The following is a 19,179-nucleotide window of genomic DNA, read 5'->3' on the forward strand; positions in this document are numbered from 1 at the left end:
TTTCTTGGTGATGGTGGTGGTGTGAAGAGACCATGTCAGGTCCTCAGTGATGTGGACCCCAAGGAACCTGAAGCTTTTGACTCTCTCCACCGTAGTCCCATTGATGGCGATGGGGGCGTGTCCCTCTCCCTGCTGCTTCCTGTAGTCCACAATCAGCTCCTTTGTTTTGCTGATGTTGAGATGGAGGTTGTTCTCCTGGCACCAAGATGTCAGGTTTTCGACCTCCTCTCTGTATGCCGTCTCGTCATCGTCTGTGATCTGGCCGATGACGGTCGTGTCATCAGCAAACTTCACGATGGTGTTGGAGCTGTGTGTGGCCACGCAGTCGTGGGTGAACAGGGAGTAGAGGAGAGGGCTGAGCACGCAGCCTTGAGGGGCACCGGTGTTGAGAATCAGGGTGGAGGATGTGATATTTCCCACCCGCACTGCCTGGGGTCTGCCCGTCAGGAAGTTCAGGATCCAGTCACAGAGGGCGCTGTTGAGCCCGAGGTCTCTGAGCTTGATGGCCAGCTTGGAGGGCACAATGGTGTTGAATGCTGAACTGTAGTCAATGAACAGCATTCTCACATATGTGTTCCTGTTCTTCGGGTCCAGGTGTGAGAGGGCAGTGTGGAGGGTGAGGGCTATGGCGTCGTCTGTGGACCTGTTTGCTCTGTAGGCAAACTGCAGGGGGTCCAGAGATTCAGGGAGGGAGGAGGTGATGAATAATTTGACTAACCGCTCAAAGCACTTCATTATGATGGAGGTGAGTGCTACTGGGCGGTAGTCGTTGGGGCAGGTGATGATTGTCTTTTTGGGGACAGGAATGATGGTGGAGTGTTTAAGACATGTGGGGACTACAGACTGCAGCAGGGACCTGTTGAAGATGTCTGTGAACACCTCTGCCAGCTGAACTGCACACACCCTGAGAACACGGCCAGGGATGCCATCAGGTCCAGGAGCCTTGTGTGGGTTAACCCTTTTAAAGGATTTACACACATCTGCCCTATTTAAAACAAAAGGGCAGTGTAGCTCCTGGTCCCTCTGTACCTCCACAGCCTGGCTGCTCTCAAAGCGTGCAAAAAAACTGTTTAGCTCATCTGGGAGAGATGCGCACGCAGACACTCCCGCAGCACCCCCCGCTGCTCCTTTGTAGTCAGTCATTGTCCTTAGTCCCGCCCACATATTCCTAGTGTTACAGCCTTTGAAGTCAGATTCCACCTTGTCTTTGTACTGTCTCTTTGCATTTTTTATTGCTCTCCGGAGATCATACCTAGACTTCCTGTACTCCTCCAAATCTCCCGCTGTGTGCGCGAGAGTGCGCGCTTTCAGTTTGCCGCGCACCTCACCGTTCATTAATAAATCTGTTTGTTTCCTCCCTGCAGCTGTGGGCAGGTCTGCGCTTCACGGTGCCGCGGCTGAAGGACACACACAAAACGGTTCAGTTTGAGATGCAAATCCGCAGGTACAACACACACACTTCAAATATCTGTGTCTTATGTGTGTATTCTGGTGCGGGCGTGCAGAATGAAAACTCAATTTCTTTCCTCTTTCCACAGTAAAAACGAGAATAACTCTCACAGTGAGGTTGTGCCGTATAAACTGGAGGTGGAGGTTCAAGCTGAAGTCATTCTGCAGGGGTGAGTCGAGTGTTTCCTCATTTCAACTTTTCATTAGGTGTCTTCCTAGGGTTTTTTCTCACATCCACACTTTCTCTTTTTTAGCGTTTCCCGGCCAGATAAGGTCTTCTTCCCGCCGGTCAACTGGAAGCTGACCAAGAACTACGAGGTGGAGCAGGATGTGGGGCCGCCAGTGGAGCACATCTTTGAGGTAAAACATGTTTATTACCCGTTGAGAAATCAAGGGAAATCAAAGAAAGTGTACTCTAGTGAGATTAATGCTAATGTATATCCCTTTTGTGAGATTTTACGCATTAGAAAGACTTAAAGGTCCCATGTCATGCTTTTCTGGTTATTACCCGTCCCCTTGTGTGTTATGAAGGTTTTTCTGCATGTAAACGGTCTGCAGAGTCACAAACCCTCAAAGTACACCCTGTAGCGAGTAAAACTCTAACACAGAAAAGACCTGTCTATGCTGCCCCAGAACGCCTCGTTGGACATTTCTCTTTTTCCATTGTTTACTTCTTGGGTATAGTGACGTATTTCGGGTATAGTGACGTAACGTAACGGAGCCGTTACGTTTGGACCAATCCGAGGACTTCCTCACACACACACACACACACACACACACACACACACACACACACACTCGGCGGGACGTTGCGAGGCTCGCTGCAGCAAGGAACGGGACACTGTGAGCTGGCTCAAGGGTGTGGGGTCGGCGAGAAAGCGAGACACCGCGGAACTCAGCCTGGGCACACACACACACTCCCAGCCAGGCTGCGGGTGTGTGTGTGTGTTTGGGGCTGGGTTTCGCTGTCTCGCAGACGGCCACTGGGCTCACAGGGAGGGGGTGGGGGGGCAGGAGCTCCAACAAGCCGTTTAGGACAGAGAGTGAATACACGTACTATACAGAGATGCTGTATGAGAAACCAATGTGATTTTGGAAAATTGCACAATATAATTTATTCTAGTATACCTCAACAATGGAATTATGATCAGTAGAGATGGCCATGACATGGGACCTTTAAAACGATGTTATATATTTAGTTGAGTTGTGTATTTTAATTAGCCAATATCTCATGGGTATTTTTCATAAATCTACAGATGCATTTCAGGGTTATTGTAGGAAAATAAAAAACGATTTAAAGATCAAGGAGCCAAGCGAGGAAAATTTGAGATTATAGTGATTTATTTCGAGGCAAAAAACTCACATTTATGAGAAAAATCTAAGACATTTTCTGAAGATTTTTATTTTTTTTTATTCACGAAACCTTATTGCTTTCTGACATATTTTACCACTTTCATTTCAGAGAATATATTCCCTCATGTTGTCTCTGTGATATTTCCCACTGTGGTTTCCTCTGGTCTCCTGTACTGGCATTGTATCCCAGTTGAGCCTGCGTTAGCGTTAGCTGCCAAAAGCTGTCATACATTTAATTTTCTTCAGGTTTTAAGCCTCATTTTTCCCCAAACACTTTTTAGATCTTGGTGCTTTTAACCCGAGAAACAGGCTGAGTTATGGTAGCAGCAGCCTAACATCGTGCAGTGAGAAAGTGTTTTTATCGCTTTATATCAGAGAGAAGGAGGGGACGCTAAAAACCTCTTGAAGCATCAACACTGAAGGAATCCTAATGGCCTTCATAATTACATAATGTCGGCTTAATAGCACTCTACTTTAGGCGACCTATAAGCAAATATGTGAAATATGAAAATGTCATCATGGGAAAACATCTGTTGCTGCCTCTCAGCAAACTATCTTTTTGAAGTTCCCTAATACTCCACATACTGAAGGTTCCTGTTAATTTCCTCCTTCCTGCAGCTGGTGAACAACGGGCCGAGTCGGATCAGCCACACTCTGCTGGAGCTGCGCTGTCCAATCAGAATCCAGGGCCAGATGCTGCTCTACCCCCTCAGCTTCTCCACCGAGGGACCAATCAACTGCACCGCCGACAGGAACATGAACCACCAACGCCTCAAGGTGAGTGTGTCACATGCAGGTGGAGATATGAGGTGGAGATATGAGGAGCACACTTACTGTTGAATCCTGGTAAACTGGTTGTTTTTGAGGTATAAATTCAGCTTAAGTCAAAATGCTTCGGTTATATGTTTCACTAAATGCAACATCTGCATTACGCTGTGTGTGTCAAACGTTAGCTTTGTACTCCAGAAATCATAAAGTGGTGTTAATATGTGGAGATTATCCTGCGTGTAAGAATCATAAACGTTTGAGGTTATTTTCTGCAATGATCCGAAGTCCAAAGGGGGAAAATCCCATTGGCTTTTTTGTGGAGGGAACCAAGGAGATGCTGCCTTCAGGCTCCAACACAGAAATACGACATCACAACATCCCTGCAGAATTTGATTTATGTTGTTGTTATTAATATACTTCTGGGTTCATGGGTTTTCCCGGGTTTAAACGCCGATGCCCACCTCTCTGTCTCAGGGTCACATGAGGTCGATCCCCACCCGTCTGCATGATTAAAAGTTAAAATCCACACCCTCCTCCTCCTCCTCAGCCCCACCCAGGACACTCGCCCCACCACCACTTTGAAGTTTCAGCTCTTCCCTTTTCCTCAGAGACGTTTTGATGCACCACCTCACCCAGAAATCACTCAGAAAAAGGCGCACCCCTTTACATTAGCTGTAGCCGCGGGGGGTATTTTGTTTGTGTTTACATCCGAAGCTTGACATATGCTTTGAGAGGTGGTCATCTGTCTTCATGTTCTTTTTTGCTCCCTGGTGAATTTCTAAGTGCGGCTCACATGCTTCTGATTAATGACCAGAAGCCTCGGGGGGGGTCATGCTAACGCTATATTGACAGAGAGGGAGGTGTGTTCTTCTGCCTGCTGAGGTCACAGTGTGTGTTGTGCTAACGTGTGTGTGTGTGTTGTCTTTTAGCTCCAGCGCACTTCAACAGAACCTCCTATCCTGGCCCTGAAGGCACCGGAGCACCACGTCGAGAGAAGGGACGTCCACAAGAACCAACTCGCGCATTTAACTAACCTGGTAAGACTAAAAAAAAAAGTTGAAATGCACTCATCAGCTTTTTCTTTGGGGCTTTTTATGCTTCCTTAACATGTCTGCTTTCAGACTAGTGGAAATAAAACATCCAAAATCCACATTTAGGAGTTTATTTTAGTAACTTTGTCCGTTTGTGCCTGTAGATTTCTCCTAAATTCACCAAAAGAGAGTATTACAAAACGCCTCATTTGCATATTTAAACATGCCATTTCAGAAAACTTGTAATATAAAAAATAATTGTGTTAATGTCAGTGATGAAATGGGAAGGTTTCATGGTGATATCTGTTAGTTAAATGTTTTACCCTATTCACGTCCTATACGAGTTTACAATGCAGATTTTTAAAGGCCGTTTCCTCCAGAAGAGCTTTATTTTCTAAAATATATAACTTTAATCAGCTTTTCTCCTTTAAATATTAATGATACTCAAACTAAATTAGATAGATTGTCTGTTTTGATCATATTTTCGCCTAAAATATCAAACTTCCTGTTGGATTAATACGACTTTTTTCCACTAAATGTCCGACTTTAGTAGCACTTACACCTCTTTCCCTCCTCGCTATATTCTGAAGCTTTTTACACACCATTCACACACTCATGTACACACACTTTGTCAAGAAAAACATGCAGAAAATGACTTTTTATGGCAGTATTTTCTGATTTATGGAGTGTTGCAAAGAGACTCCCTCTGTCCAAACCTGTGACTGTAATGTCAACAACATTTTGAACCGTGCTGGCTGCAAACCTGCACATATTCAATAAATAAACCACCTCACTTGTACATTTCATTTGAGGGAATTGTCACTTTCTTTAGAGTTTAACACACGGGTGGACTTTATCTTGAGTTTAAAAGGTGAAGTTTAATGTGATCTGTGAGTTGAAAGTGAGAAAATGAGCAGCGTGAGTTTACAGTTAGGAGTTAATGTTGTTATGTGGTTAAAATAATTATGTGTGTCTCTTACACAGCTGAAGGTTTAACAATATATAAAGTGTGCGGGTCTGGATCTATTTTGGGGACGTTGCCCCTTCATGAGGCCCCTGGGATTGGATAATTAGGTTCTGATGTCGTTAAAAGGAGGAGGGGTTAGAGGTCAGGCTGGGGTGATTAACATTAAAGAGCCTTTAGTAGTGGTAGAGAGGGGGGGGGGGGCTTTCTGTCAGTGATGCACTGCTTACTTCACTGGCTGCTCTGTAATTTTAGGCTATTGGTGTTGTGAGTCATCCTTAAAACCCGCCTTCCAGCTGCAGGTGGCTTCTCTGTCCTTTGTTTCAGTAAAACTAGAAATACTTTTGCCTAAAATACTCTCACGCAGCCTGAATAAAACATGTGAGGACATATAATGCTCATGTTCAGGTCAGTATGTAGTGTCTCTACTTTAAAGAGTCCTCTCCTGCTGATGTTCAGGTGTATACCAGTATGTAGTGTCTCTACTTTAAAGAGTCCTCTCCTGCTGATGTTCAGGTGTATATCAGTATGTAGTGTCTCTACTTTAAAGAGTCCTCTCCTGCTGATGTTCAGGTGTATACCAGTATGTAGTGTCTCTACTTTAAAGAGTCCTCTCCTGCTGATGTTCAGGTGTATATCAGTATGTAGTGTCTCTAATTTAAAGAGTCCTCTCCTGCTGATGTTCAGGTGTATATCAGTATGTAGTGTCTCTACTTTAAAGAGTCCTCTCCTGCTGATGTTCAGGTGTATATCAGTATGTAGTGTCTCTACTTTAAAGAGTCCTCTCCTGCTGATGTTCAGGTGTATATCAGTATGTAGTGTCTCTACTTTAAAGAGTCCTCTCCTGCTGATGTTCAGGTGTATATCAGTATGTAGTGTCTCTACTTTAAAGAGTCCTCTCCTGCTGATGTTCAGGTGTATATCAGTATGTAGTGTCTCTACTTTAAGAGTCCTCTCCTGCTGATGTTCAGGTGTATATCAGTATGTAGTGTCTTTACTTTAAAGAGTCCTCTCCTGCTGATGTTCAGGTGTATATCAGTATGTAGTGTCTCCACTTTAAAGAGTCCTCTCCTGCTGATGTTCAGGTGTATATCAGTATGTAGTGTCTCTACTTTAAAGAGTCCTCTCCTGCTGATGTTCAGGTGTATATCAGTATGTAGTGTCTCTACTTTAAAGAGTCCTCTCCTGCTGATGTTCAGGTGTATATCAGTATGTAGTGTCTCTACTTTAAAGAGTCCTCTCCTGCTGATGTTCAGGTGTATATCAGTATGTAGTGTCTCTACTGTGACATTTAAGCACCTCTCATTGGCCGCTTCTGCAAACCCCTGCACAGAATCTGCACCAAAAGGCATATATTAACAACTTATTAACATGCGACTGCAGACTCTATTATGAAATCTGTACCCGGCTATTTACTCCTGAATGATTAGGATCATTTTAAACTGCAGTATTATCAGATACAGTATCTACAGTGTGCAGCAGCTGAGGCCAGTTGTTGCAGGAAGCTGTGGGAAAAGCTCCAGATCTCGACCACTTAATCCCTCCAGAGAGGAAACGTGGCCCCGGGGTCTGAAATATCTTTGGCTCCTCTCCATGCTCATGTCATTTCCACCGAGCGGGGCCACGGAGGTCCTTTAGGAGGGAGGAAGTGGACGGATACGCTCCTGTCTGTCTGAATCCCCTCATTAAGTCTGTGGGACGGAGCCTTAGGAAACTCCTCTCTGCAAATAAGTAAACCCATGCAGAACTCTCCCTGTTCAGGTCCATCGTATTTACCTCTACCTTCAAGGTCACCTATTATGCAAAATCCACTTCCTCATGTCTCTTCTACATCAACATGTGTCCCCTCTTCTTCATGTCTCTCCTACATCAACATGTGTCCCCTCTTCTTCATGTCTCTTCTACATCAACATGTGTCCCCTCTTCTTCATGTCTCTTCTACATCAACATGTGTCCCCTCTTCTTCATGTCTCTTCTACATCAACATGTGTCCCCTCTTCTTCATGTCTCTTCTACATCACCATGTGTCCCCTCTTCTTCATGTCTCTTCTACATCAACATGTGTCCCCTCTTCTTCATGTCTCTTCTTCATCAACATGTGTCCCCTCTTCTTCATGTCTCTTCTACATCAACATGTGTCCCCTCTTCTTCATGTCTCTTCTACATCAACATGTGTCCCCTCTTCTTCATGTCTCTTCTACATCAACATGTGTCCCCTCTTCTTCATGTCTCTTCTTCATCAGCATGTGTCCCCTCTGTGTAAAGAGACTCTGAAAGTTTCAGGAACAAAGATTCTCTCTCTTTTTGTCCTGATCCATTTCTATAAAAACCTGTCTGAAAATGAGCTGATCAGATTTTGGCCACTTTGTGATGTCATAACGATGTTTTGTCTTGTGTAACCATTAGCCAATCACCAACCAAGGTACCCCCCCCCCCCCCCCCCCTTATCACCTGAATCTCCTCCTAGAGCACCATTGAGTTCTTTGTAACTAAATCTCTCTCAGAGGGGCGTGGGGAGGGGCTCCTTATTTTCATCTAAAGTAACAGACAGAGAATCAGCACTTTTGAAACAGGGCTGAAACAGAGGGGATTATGGGTAATGCTGCAATGATCTGTTTGGTGTTTCAGCCAATCAGAGACAGGTTCTGTATATATCTGAGACCTATAATATATTGATGAGAAACAGTATAATAGGGGACCTTTAAAGTAGATTTGGACAAGGGATCCAAATCCAAATTGTTCATTTGTGTGACGCTGTTCCAACAAAGCTGTTTTTAAAACGCTTAGTCCTTCCCTCCTCTCAAACCCACGCTGCTGAATGTGCCGGGCTGCATTATGAGGAGCTAATTGAAAGTGTGTATGAGGAAAAGGGGAGGCGGGCGGTAATGTGCGCGCTGCATTTCTACAGTCTCATGACATTCCTCCGGTCTAATTCAAAGCAGGCGTGGAGTAGTGTCAGAACATTGGAACATGGCTCTGATTCCTCCTCTCCATATCTGTCCTGCCAGATTTCACTTCTCTCTGTGCAGCTTTTGGGGCAATAAAACCCTTTAGAGATTCTGTGTATGCACAAAAAAGGATCTTAACAGAACTAATTGGGCTTTTAATTAACCCATTGCTGCCCAGAGACTCTGTCTTATATTTTAAACCTATGTTTAGAGTGATTAATAGATGTTTTGGGACCATATGCTCTAGGTTATTTGGTTAGGGTTAGTGTTTTTATATTTTCAGTTTAGTGTCTCTATTCTCAACCTCAGGGTGTCCATTTTCACATATCTGCATTCTGTGTTATGAGAGCAGCAGAGAGCGTTCATACTTTTAAGAAACAAGACCCACTTTTTTTATTTGGCTTGTCCTTATTTTCTTCTTAGTTAATATTTCTTCCTTCTCTTTTTCCTCTTATTTAATTCTTAATTAGATTCTTATTGATAAATTGTGTTCTTATTTGTACTCTTATTTAATTATCTTAAGTTTTAGGTTTGTGAATCACTGTTTCAAAAGTACTGAAGTTTGTTTTCTAAACTCATGATATGATAAATATTAAAAAAATGCCCCCCCCCCCCCCCCCTCTCTCTCCTCTGTGTTTCTGTAGTCCTGCTCGAACACTGAGTGCTGGGCGCTGCAATGCACTGTGGGTATTCTGGAGAAAGGAACCACCGCCATCCTCAAAGTGCGATCAAGAGTCTGGGCTGAGACGTTCACTGAGGTCGGTAACACGCACACACACGCACGCACGCACGCACGCACGCACGCAGGATAGTACTACTGTATAAGACCTGAGGGATCTAAAGGGTTAATAGGTTAAAAGCAAATCTGATTAAATAACTATGCCCAAGACCATCAAGAGCTTTAAAAAACAATAAAAGTCATTTCAACTTTTCACATTTTCACAGAGAATTTGGAAGAATTTTCCCGGCGACAGGGTTTCATTCATCTGTTTTACACCTGAAAAATGTCGAGATGAAGGATTTTTATAAAGATTTATCATAAACACAGGACCGTTTAATCAGATTTAGAAAATAAATCAGCAATATGTTATTCTTTTCTAAAACTAACCCATAATAATGAAGCATGGAGAGTAGCTGCAGGACTCAGCGCTGTCAGTCTGCACAGTCTCACATAGTTTCTCCTGACGAATGGGAACAGTTGCTATCTAAGAATCTGCAGACTGCACTTTCTACGTGTTTACATTTCTCTTCTGTCTGACATGCTTTAAACAAACTCCTGACCTCTGCATGCTGAGGGACATGAAGCTTAGAATCAATGATCTGCAGAGGTGGGAAGTAGTGGAGTACAAATACTTCGTTACTCTGGTATCAGTACTTTACTCCACTACTTATTTTTCTGACGACTTTTTACTTTGACTTCTTACATTTTGAACACAAATACCTGTACTTTCTACTTCTTACATGTTGAACACAAATACCTGTACTTTCTACTTCTTACATGTTGAACACAAATACCTGTACTTTCTACTTCTTACATGTTGAACACAAATACCTGTACTTTCTACTTCTTACATGTTGAACACAAATACCTGTACTTTCTACTTCTCACATGTTGAACACAAATACCTGTACTTTCTACTTCTTACATTTTGAACACAAATACCTGAACTTTCTACTTCTTACATGTTGAACCCAAATACCTGTACTTTCTACTTCTTACATGTTGAACACAAATACCTGAACTTTCTACTTCTTACATGTTGAACACAAATACCTGTACTTTCTACTTCTTACATGTTGAACACAAATACCTGTACTTTCTACTTCTTACATGTTGAACACAAATACCTGTACTTTCTACTTCTTACATGTTGAACACAAATACCTGAACTTTCTACTTCTTACATGTTGAACCCAAATACCTGTACTTTCTACTTCTTACATGTTGAACACAAATACCTGAACTTTCTACTTCTTACATGTTGAACACAAATACCTGTACTTTTTACTTCTTACATGTTGAACACAAATACCTGTACTTTCTACTTCTCACATGTTGAACACAAATACCTGTACTTTCTACTTCTTACATGTTGAACACAAATACCTGAACTTTCTACTTCTTACATGTTGAACCCAAATACCTGTACTTTCTACTTCTTACATGTTGAACACAAATACCTGAACTTTCTACTTCTTACATGTTGAACCCAAATACCTGTACTTTCTACTTCTTACATGTTGAACCCAAATACCTGTACTTTCTACTTCTTACATGTTGAACACTAATACCTGTACTTTCTACTTCTTACATGTTGAACACAAATACCTGAACTTTCTACTTCTTACATGTTGAACCCAAATACCTGTACTTTCTACTTCTTACATGTTGAACACAAATACCTGAACTTTCTACTTCTTACATGTTGAACCCAAATACCTGTACTTTCTACTTCTTACATGTTGAACCCAAATACCTGTACTTTCTACTTCTTACATTTTGAACACAAATACCTGTACTTTCTACTTCTTACATGTTGAACTCAAATACCTGTACTTTCTACTTCTTACATTTTGAACACAAATACCTGTACTTTCTACTTCTTACATGTTGAACTCAAATACCTGTACTTTCTACTTCTTACATGTTGAACTCAAATACCTGTACTTTCTACTTCTTACATGTTGAACACAAATACCTGTACTTTCTACTTCTTACATTTTGAACACAAATACCTGTACTTTCTACTTCTTACATGTTGAACTCAAATACCTGTACTTTCTACTTCTTACATGTTGAACTCAAATACCTGTACTTTCTACTTCTTACATGTTGAACACAAATACCTGTACTTTCTACTTCTTACATGTTGAACCCAAATACCTGTACTTTCTACTTCTTACATGTTGAACCCAAATACCTGTACTTTCTACTTCTCACATGTTGAACACAAATACCTGTACTTTCTACTTCTTACATGTTGAACTCAAATACCTGTACTTTCTACTTCTTACATGTTGAACTCAAATACCTGTACTTTCTACTTCTCACATGTTGAACCCAAATACCTGTACTTTCTACTTCTTACATGTTGAACCCAAATACCTGTACTTTCTACTTCTTACATGTTGAACCCAAATACCTGTACTTTCTACTTCTTACATGTTGAACACAAATACCTGTACTTTCTACTTCTTACATGTTGAACACAAATACCTGTACTTTCTACTTCTCACATTTCCCAAACAGGCTGGTTCCTTTAGTTTGAATGTGTGTTTGGTGGCGTGATCATTATTATTTAGAGTCATTGCGTGCCTATTGATTTGAACACGATCCGTGTATCCATCATTTCCTGGTCTTCTCTAAAGAAGAGGGACCAATGAAAACGTTGTCATGTTGCCGTTGTTCAGCATGGAAACATTCATTAGCTAACAATGACATTATTGTTCTATTAATATAAAGGGAGGTCAGGTACTCTTTAAAACAGCTGCTAGTTATGGGTACTTTTTACTGAAGTACATTTCAAAGCCTCTTTACTTTTACTTGAGTAAAGAAGTTTAGTCAGTACTTCTACTTTCACCAGAGTATTTCTAAACACGAGTATCTGTACTTCTACTTGAGTAAAGGATGTGTTACTTTTGCCATCTCTGGTTGTGATGATGGAGATTTATTTAAAGAAGTCTCTGTCGCCTCCTAGTGTCTGACGGCTGGATTGCATTCATTGTTTTAATCATTTCTCCAACATCTGCCCCGTGTAGAGAGCGTACAAACACTACGTGCTGGAGTGTCTCGCCCAATACAGCGTGGAGAAGATGCCGTACGCCATCGCCCCAAAACACGCCCCCAGCGGACACAAAAAGGTATTTTACATGTCATTTTCCAGTCAGATCATAATCAGATATATTTCATTTTTTAAATGTAAGGCTACAGTCATTAGTTGACTAATTATTTTGTCCATTTGGAGGAAAATAATGCACATTTTGATCATAATTGATTGTTTTTCATGCAAGAAAATGCCGTTTTTAGCCTCTCAAACCTGCCTTTAATTTGCACTTTATTTTATTTTGCATACTTATTGTAAATAGTATCTTTCACTGTCGACATGCATACCTTTTTAATGTATTTTTTCTTTTTTATATTGTTAATATGGATATTTTTACTGTTTATTTTCTATTTTATTTCATTTTTAATTCATGTGCAAAGCCTTGTTTATATGCTGCTGTGCCAAAATCATAATAAAGTATGTTTAATCTTAATTCATATCATTTAAAAGTGAATATATGTGAGTTTTGGACTGACATCAGATATTTAGAGACATCCCCTCGGACTTTGAGAAACTAGGATGGACGTTTGTCACTATTTTCTCCCATGTTGTCGACCATGAATTGATGAATCTAGGAAACAATCATTAGTCTATATGAGTTAAACTGATACACTGTGATGTTTCCTCAGGTTGTGACCCCGCTGGTGTGGAATAAGCCGGACATAGAGAACTCGGTTCCTCTGTGGATCATCATCCTGGCCATTTTAGCAGGTTTACTGCTGCTGGCTCTGCTCATCTACGTCCTGTACAAGGTCAGTGACAATATAGGTGGACAATCAATACTGTGTATAGTCAATGTGAGGTAAAGTGTGTCGCCAAGGTAACCGGTTAAAACTCAAAGTGGCGATGAGGTCTTAAAATGTATGGAAAGGGTCATAGAAAAGGTCTTCAAAGGTCTTACATTTGACTTCAGGATTCCAGCATATACCCTGTTCTTTATATGCTCAAGCTTTTCACACACTCATTTATACACACTTAAATACTAAAAACAGTATTTCATTCACTTTTTAGCTTCCATAACATGTCTTCTTTCAGACTAGTGGAATTAAAACATCCACAATTAGGAGTTTATTTTACTAACGTCTGTTTGTGTCTGTACATTTCTCCTAAATTCACCAAAAGTTAGCATTACATGATGCCTCATTTGCAGATTTTAACAAAAAATGTCAACAAACATATCTCTGAGATTCGGATTGTGAGTTGGACAGAAGAACACATTTAAAGATGTCAGGATTAGCAATTATTTGACTTTTTCTGACATTTTATGGACCAATCATGTCGTTCATGTCTCAGTTTACCGAACTACAACAATATTAATCTTTAATATTTTTTAATGCATGCTTCTTGGGTAACATTAAGCTGTCTTTGTCTCTTTTCTTGCTGTAACAAATGCAAATTTCCCCTCTGTGGGACGAATATAGGGATTCTGATTCTGATGTTATGTATATCACAGAGAGTCATGCAGTAAATGATGTTTTTAGGGCTGTTTTCTGATTTATGGAGTGATTTCCTATGTAAAAACATGTCAACAAAATGAAACAAGAATTTTTAACCTGGCTTTATCCAGTGTTCACATTTCTGTTCTGGATAATAACTTAAAGGGGACCTATCATGCAAAATGCACTTTGGTACGTCTTTTCTACATGAATATGTGTCCCCGGTGTTCCAGGGAACTCACCAAGTGTCAGAAAACACAACCCTCTCTATTTTCCTCCATACCCAAATCTCTAAAAAAGGGGCTGCAACGGATCTGATAAAAACTGATCCAGATTTGAACACTGTCCTGACGTCAGGACGGTGGCGCTACGGCTATTGGGCCAACTCCACCAATCAGGAGGAGACAGCCACGGCAATTGCCGTTCGAAAGCGCTGTAGTACATATGCCAGGCCTCTAGATGGTGCTGTTCTCACTGAATCTGCCCTTGCTAAAACAGAGCTATAAATTGTCAAATTGAGCGAAATGAGGCATGGCTAAAATGCATGATCTGTTTGGTATTTTGAAAAAAAAAAAGTATAAATATGCCTTTATATAGGTATGGTCCCTACACTATATTATTCAAATATAGCATGATAGGTCCACTTTAATTTTCACCTTATTAATCCGCACAGTCTCCCTTTTTTAAAGCTCTTGTCTCCGACTGAAGTGATGAAGTCTGTGCTGTTTTCTAATTCCTTCTTTCTTTATGATTGTTTTCTTGCAGTTCGGCTTCTTTAAGCGCTCTCTCCCGTACGGCACGGCGATGGAGAAGGCTCAGCTGAAGCCTCAGGCTGCGTCCGAGGCGTAACGCAGAACCACAGGAACCACAGGAACCGGCCGTATGATTGCAACGAGAAACACGATGAAGAGTGGATCAGAAAGAGATTTAAGAGATAAAGAGACACCACTGGAAACTCCACTGTGCTGCACTACAGGAAAAACCCAAAGATCTCCAAAGCCAAATGAATGTTTTTATTTCTTTTTTAACTTATGTCGGCAGAACTGTTTCTCACTGAGAATGAGCGACAGGAAGGTGACTGCAGAGAGATGCTTTTACTCTGGTGCTAATGATCTCACAGGTTACATGCAGGAGCTGTGAATTACGCCGCGTGCAGAGACCCTGAAGTATCCTTCTGGTATCTCCTGAACACGTGGTTTTTACAGACGGATGATCGGATTGTTTTCAGGTGAAAAAGTCGACATTACTGGCCTACACGTCGGACCTGAATCTGTTCAATTGCTCGGCTTTTATCACATTTTTCCCAAGAAGCATCGGTTCTTTAACGATCGATGCAAACGGCTGGAGGACGGCGCTGCGTTGAGATGTGTTTGCACTCGAAGGAAATCTACTGATTTATTCCAGAGAAACTTCAGAGTTGACTGGCTGACCTTCCTTTGAGAGTTTAGCTCCTACTGATCACTTTGTTTGAACCCTCGCGCTCATGTTCAGAGTCTGCCATGCCTGCAGCATCATGGGGGGGTGCACCTCACAGCGGGAAGAAGAGAGGATATGTGCAGGAAGTGACGCTGAGGTGAAGCACGGGGGGGGGGATGTCTCCACCCGAAGACAATCAGCGATGTTGTAGCTCGTTGCAGACAGATTTAGTTGTAGGGTCTGTGTTCACATAATGCCTTTTTCTGCTCCCAGCGTCTCATCCAGAGTTGTTTTTTTATTGCTTCAATGACACTGACATCTTGACAAAATATCACAGGAGATAGTAAGTCGGACTAGCTTCTCCCCCTTGGATTTAATCATCTGTTTCTGCTACTATATATTAGTTTGACGAGTTTTCTCACCTTACGCAGCATACACAACATGCTTGCTTTTACACTTTGTCTGAATGCGCTCAGTCTGAGAGCTGTAGCGCGAGGAGGACGAGTTTTGTACTGATTTAACCTTCACACACTCACCGTCAGCAACATCTAGTGTCCAGGATAAGAAACCAGGCTTGTTGGTCTTTATGATAATTCCCGGCTGAAGACACAGTTAAAAACAAGCTTTTTATCCAATTTCTGCTGCGACATCATCTGCATTTATCTAAGAAGTTGAAATAACTCGGAGAAGCTGCAAAAAAATGGCGAAGCGCTAAGAAAAAAGTCGCTATGTGGAGCGTCAGATTCGGCCGTATTTGATGGCATGTTCTCATTGAAGTCATTGAAAAAAGACGCCGGTGCTCAGAAAAAGGTGCCATGTGGACTAGAGAGGAGGCGGGGTCTCCAGGGTTGCACGATAACACGTCTCCACTTTGCGATAAATCCCAGAAAAAGACATTGCATGTAGAGTTTTTTTTCCAATATCGTGCAGACCCTCCCTCAGTTTGCAGTGTGTTGCTGTGAGAAACTGTAATCCTGACTGTCTGCCCACCTTCAGAAAGAGAAGAGAGAGAAAGAGAAGAGACCATCCCAGACGCTGCAGGGACTGAACGGAAAAATGCATCTTGTTGTCGTGTACATAGATGTTATGTGCCTTAAATGTAAATACTGAGGGTTACAGGAGTGTGTGTGTGTGTGTGTGTGTGTGTGTGACTTCATGCGGACATGCATTTGTGTGAATGGGATATTTATGAATGTGTGTTCTGTGTATGCATTGGTTTGTACCCTTGTAACAACACATTAAGTAACAATTACACACAATGCAATACAGTTTTACTTCATTATGTATTCATCTGCTGCATTTTTTAATAGATTGTTATGCATTGCAGTGGTGATTTCAGTTTAAAAAAAAATTGTTTTAATTAAATTGCAATAATCTAAAATGTTGTAACAACGCTGCAGATGTTATTGTTTACTGTACAGTAAGTACATGTACTCAAGTACTTCACTTAAGTACCACTTTGACATACTTGTACTTGAGTATTTCCATTTCATGCTACATAACATTTTACTCCAGTACATTTTGGAGGCAAAATATTGTACTTTTTTCTCCATTTCTTAGTTATTATTATTATTATTAGATATTTTAAAGATAAGATGCAGTACTGTGCTACAAACATACATGTAGTGTCTCTACTTTAAAGAGTCCTCTCCTGCTGATGTTCAGGTGTATATCAGTATGTGGTGTCTCTACTTTAAAGAGTCCTCTCCTGCTGATGTTCAGGTGTATATCAGTATGTAGTGTCTCTATTTTAAAGAGTCCTCTCTTGCTGATGTTCAGGTGTATATCAGTATGTAGTGTCTCTATTTTAAAGAGTCCTCTCCTGCTGATGTTCAGGTGTATATCAGTATGTAGTGTCTCTACTTTAAAGAGTCCTCTCCTGCTGATGTTCAGGTGTATATCAGTATGTAGTGTCTCTACTTTAAAGAGTCCTCTCCTGCTGATGATCAGGTGTATATCAGTATGTAGTGTCTCTACTTTAAAGAGTCCTCTCCTGCTGATGTTCAGGTGTATATCAGTATGTAGTGTCTCTACTTTAAAGAGTCCTCTCCTGCTGATGATCAGGTGTATATCAGTATGTAGTGTCTCTACTTTAAAGAGTCCTCTCCTGCTGATGTTCAGGTGTATATCAGTATGTAGTGTCTCTACTTTAAAGAGTCCTCTCCTGCTGATGTTCAGGTGTATATCAGTATGTAGTGTCTCTACTTTAAAGAGTCCTCTCCTGCTACAAACATACCCAGTATTTTCAGAGTTAGTAAATTGGCGCCACACTACAAAAATAAATACGATACGCACAATACTCCTACATGTATTTGTTAGTTAAAAAACTGGTTAATATAATATCCGAATACTACAGCGGAGTACTTTTACCTTTTAAGGTCATTTTGCTCATATGTACTTCTACTTTAGTAACTTCTTCATTACTTGAAACAGTATTTTAAAACCATAGTATGTCTACTTTTACTTAGGATCTGAGTACTTCCTCCTCCACAGTCCTTTTTAAAGTGCAGTAGATTATTACAAAATGAAGTAAATGTATTGAACTTTGTGCCGTTTTTTCTTACATAATGTGTTGTTAAAACTCTTCCCACTGCTCAGCCCTGTTCACCCCTTCACCTCTGTGTCTGATGTTAAATGATTCTCCATTAATGTCGGTCATCATGCAGTGGAAGCTCAGGACGATTTGTCTTTTCTGCAACACAGTTCAAACATTTACAAACCTCATTGTAAATCCAAAGAAACGTGTGTAAGAATTCACCTAATGCAGCTCGATTCTGGTTCAATATGTCTTGGTTCTTCCGGTTTAGCACGAGCAGCTTTGTAAACGATTGGATCATTCACAGCTGTACTGCGGGGATCACAGCTTCTATCCTCTGTCAGTGGCTCTGAAATGTTGGCTATCTTTCTAGCTATGGTCAAATTAGTGGCGCTCATAATTTAAATTGGGATTTTAATTATAAACGCCCTATGGTTAGACATGCAGTGCGGAAACAACATGGTTGACGTGTTTTCTTTAAGGGTTAGCTTAATAGCTCATGACAGCTCCAAACATCGCTTTTAATCCTCAAATATACATTATTTGGATCAACTAATCAGATATCGGTGATCAAAATGGGTGGTTTCTCACCTGAACAACGGTTATACCTTCATAACAACTCATTCAAAAGCTTTAAAAACAGTTCCTTTGGCTAGTTAAGGTTGATAAAGCTCGCGACGCTATGCAAGCTTTAGCAATGACTCTTAAACCAGAATTACCAAGACATGAAACAGCGAAGCGCTATGAGGTGAAAACCGTCCAGAGAACCAGGAAGTGTTTACCTCCGGAGGAACAGCTGAGCTCTGGGAACTGGAAATGTTTGGAAGTGCAATATTTATATTCACTCTTTGTTGTTTTAATATTACAGTGCTTTCATTTGTTGTCATAAACCAGGACTTGATGTGTTTTATTTCACAGTATGTGGCGAGCACGTACGCGACATCCTTTTTTTTTTAATTCACTTGCTTTATCACTCGACACGGTTTAAGGTTTTGTGCTCACCACTTCATCGCTGTTTTTTTTTGTTTTTTTAAACAACATCTCTGAGTTGAACTCGGGGTTGTTGACACGGATCCGCCATACTATAATAACCATATTTCACACGTTTGCCTCATCACACTATTTTATTATCCGCAGTTTGTCTCCATATCTGATTTAAAACTCATGTCGACATTATTTAAATGGGATCTTTTGACTACTTCCTCCGTGGTTACATCAGGAAAGGGCACTGGGTTTTATTTCTTTTTATAAAAAAAACAAATTTCCACTCTCCATGACTTCCAAAAAGAAGTTGTACATATTAATGACTAGGGGAGTGTTTTTAAATTGACAGGATATCTGATTTGTTGTGAATTTCTCTCACCCCATATTGGGGGGAACATTTTTACCTGTAATTGTTTGTACTTTTAATAAAATATTTCCCTTTTTACAACGTCTTCTTTGTGATGCTTTCA

General features: G+C 41.0%; 1 protein-coding gene across 2 annotated transcripts in view; it reads left to right on the top strand.

The window, feature by feature from the left end:
* Positions 1-16,975, top strand: part of itga5 (integrin, alpha 5 (fibronectin receptor, alpha polypeptide)) — a 77,593-nt gene extending 60,618 nt beyond the window's left edge. Inside the window, exons 22-31 of one of the 2 annotated variants that reach the window (XR_004556136.1) lie at positions 1,365-1,444; positions 1,539-1,619; positions 1,704-1,809; positions 3,421-3,579; positions 4,500-4,607; positions 9,158-9,271; positions 12,273-12,374; positions 12,967-13,089; positions 14,539-16,659; positions 16,717-16,975. Coding sequence is in view for 1 of the 2 variants with exons in the window: in XM_034132836.1 (XP_033988727.1) it covers positions 1,365-1,444; positions 1,539-1,619; positions 1,704-1,809; positions 3,421-3,579; positions 4,500-4,607; positions 9,158-9,271; positions 12,273-12,374; positions 12,967-13,089; positions 14,539-14,622 (957 nt within the window). In the remaining variant the exon portion in view is untranslated. Of the gene's footprint in view, positions 1-1,364; positions 1,445-1,538; positions 1,620-1,703; positions 1,810-3,420; positions 3,580-4,499; positions 4,608-9,157; positions 9,272-12,272; positions 12,375-12,966; positions 13,090-14,538 lie in introns of both variants that reach the window. The other variant, XM_034132836.1, reaches the window with a different exon arrangement.
* The last annotated feature ends 2,204 nt before the right edge of the window (positions 16,976-19,179 follow it).

This window comes from Trematomus bernacchii, unplaced genomic scaffold (assembly GCF_902827165.1).
Source record: "Trematomus bernacchii unplaced genomic scaffold, fTreBer1.1, whole genome shotgun sequence".
Taxonomy (NCBI): Eukaryota; Metazoa; Chordata; class Actinopteri; order Perciformes; family Nototheniidae; genus Trematomus; species Trematomus bernacchii.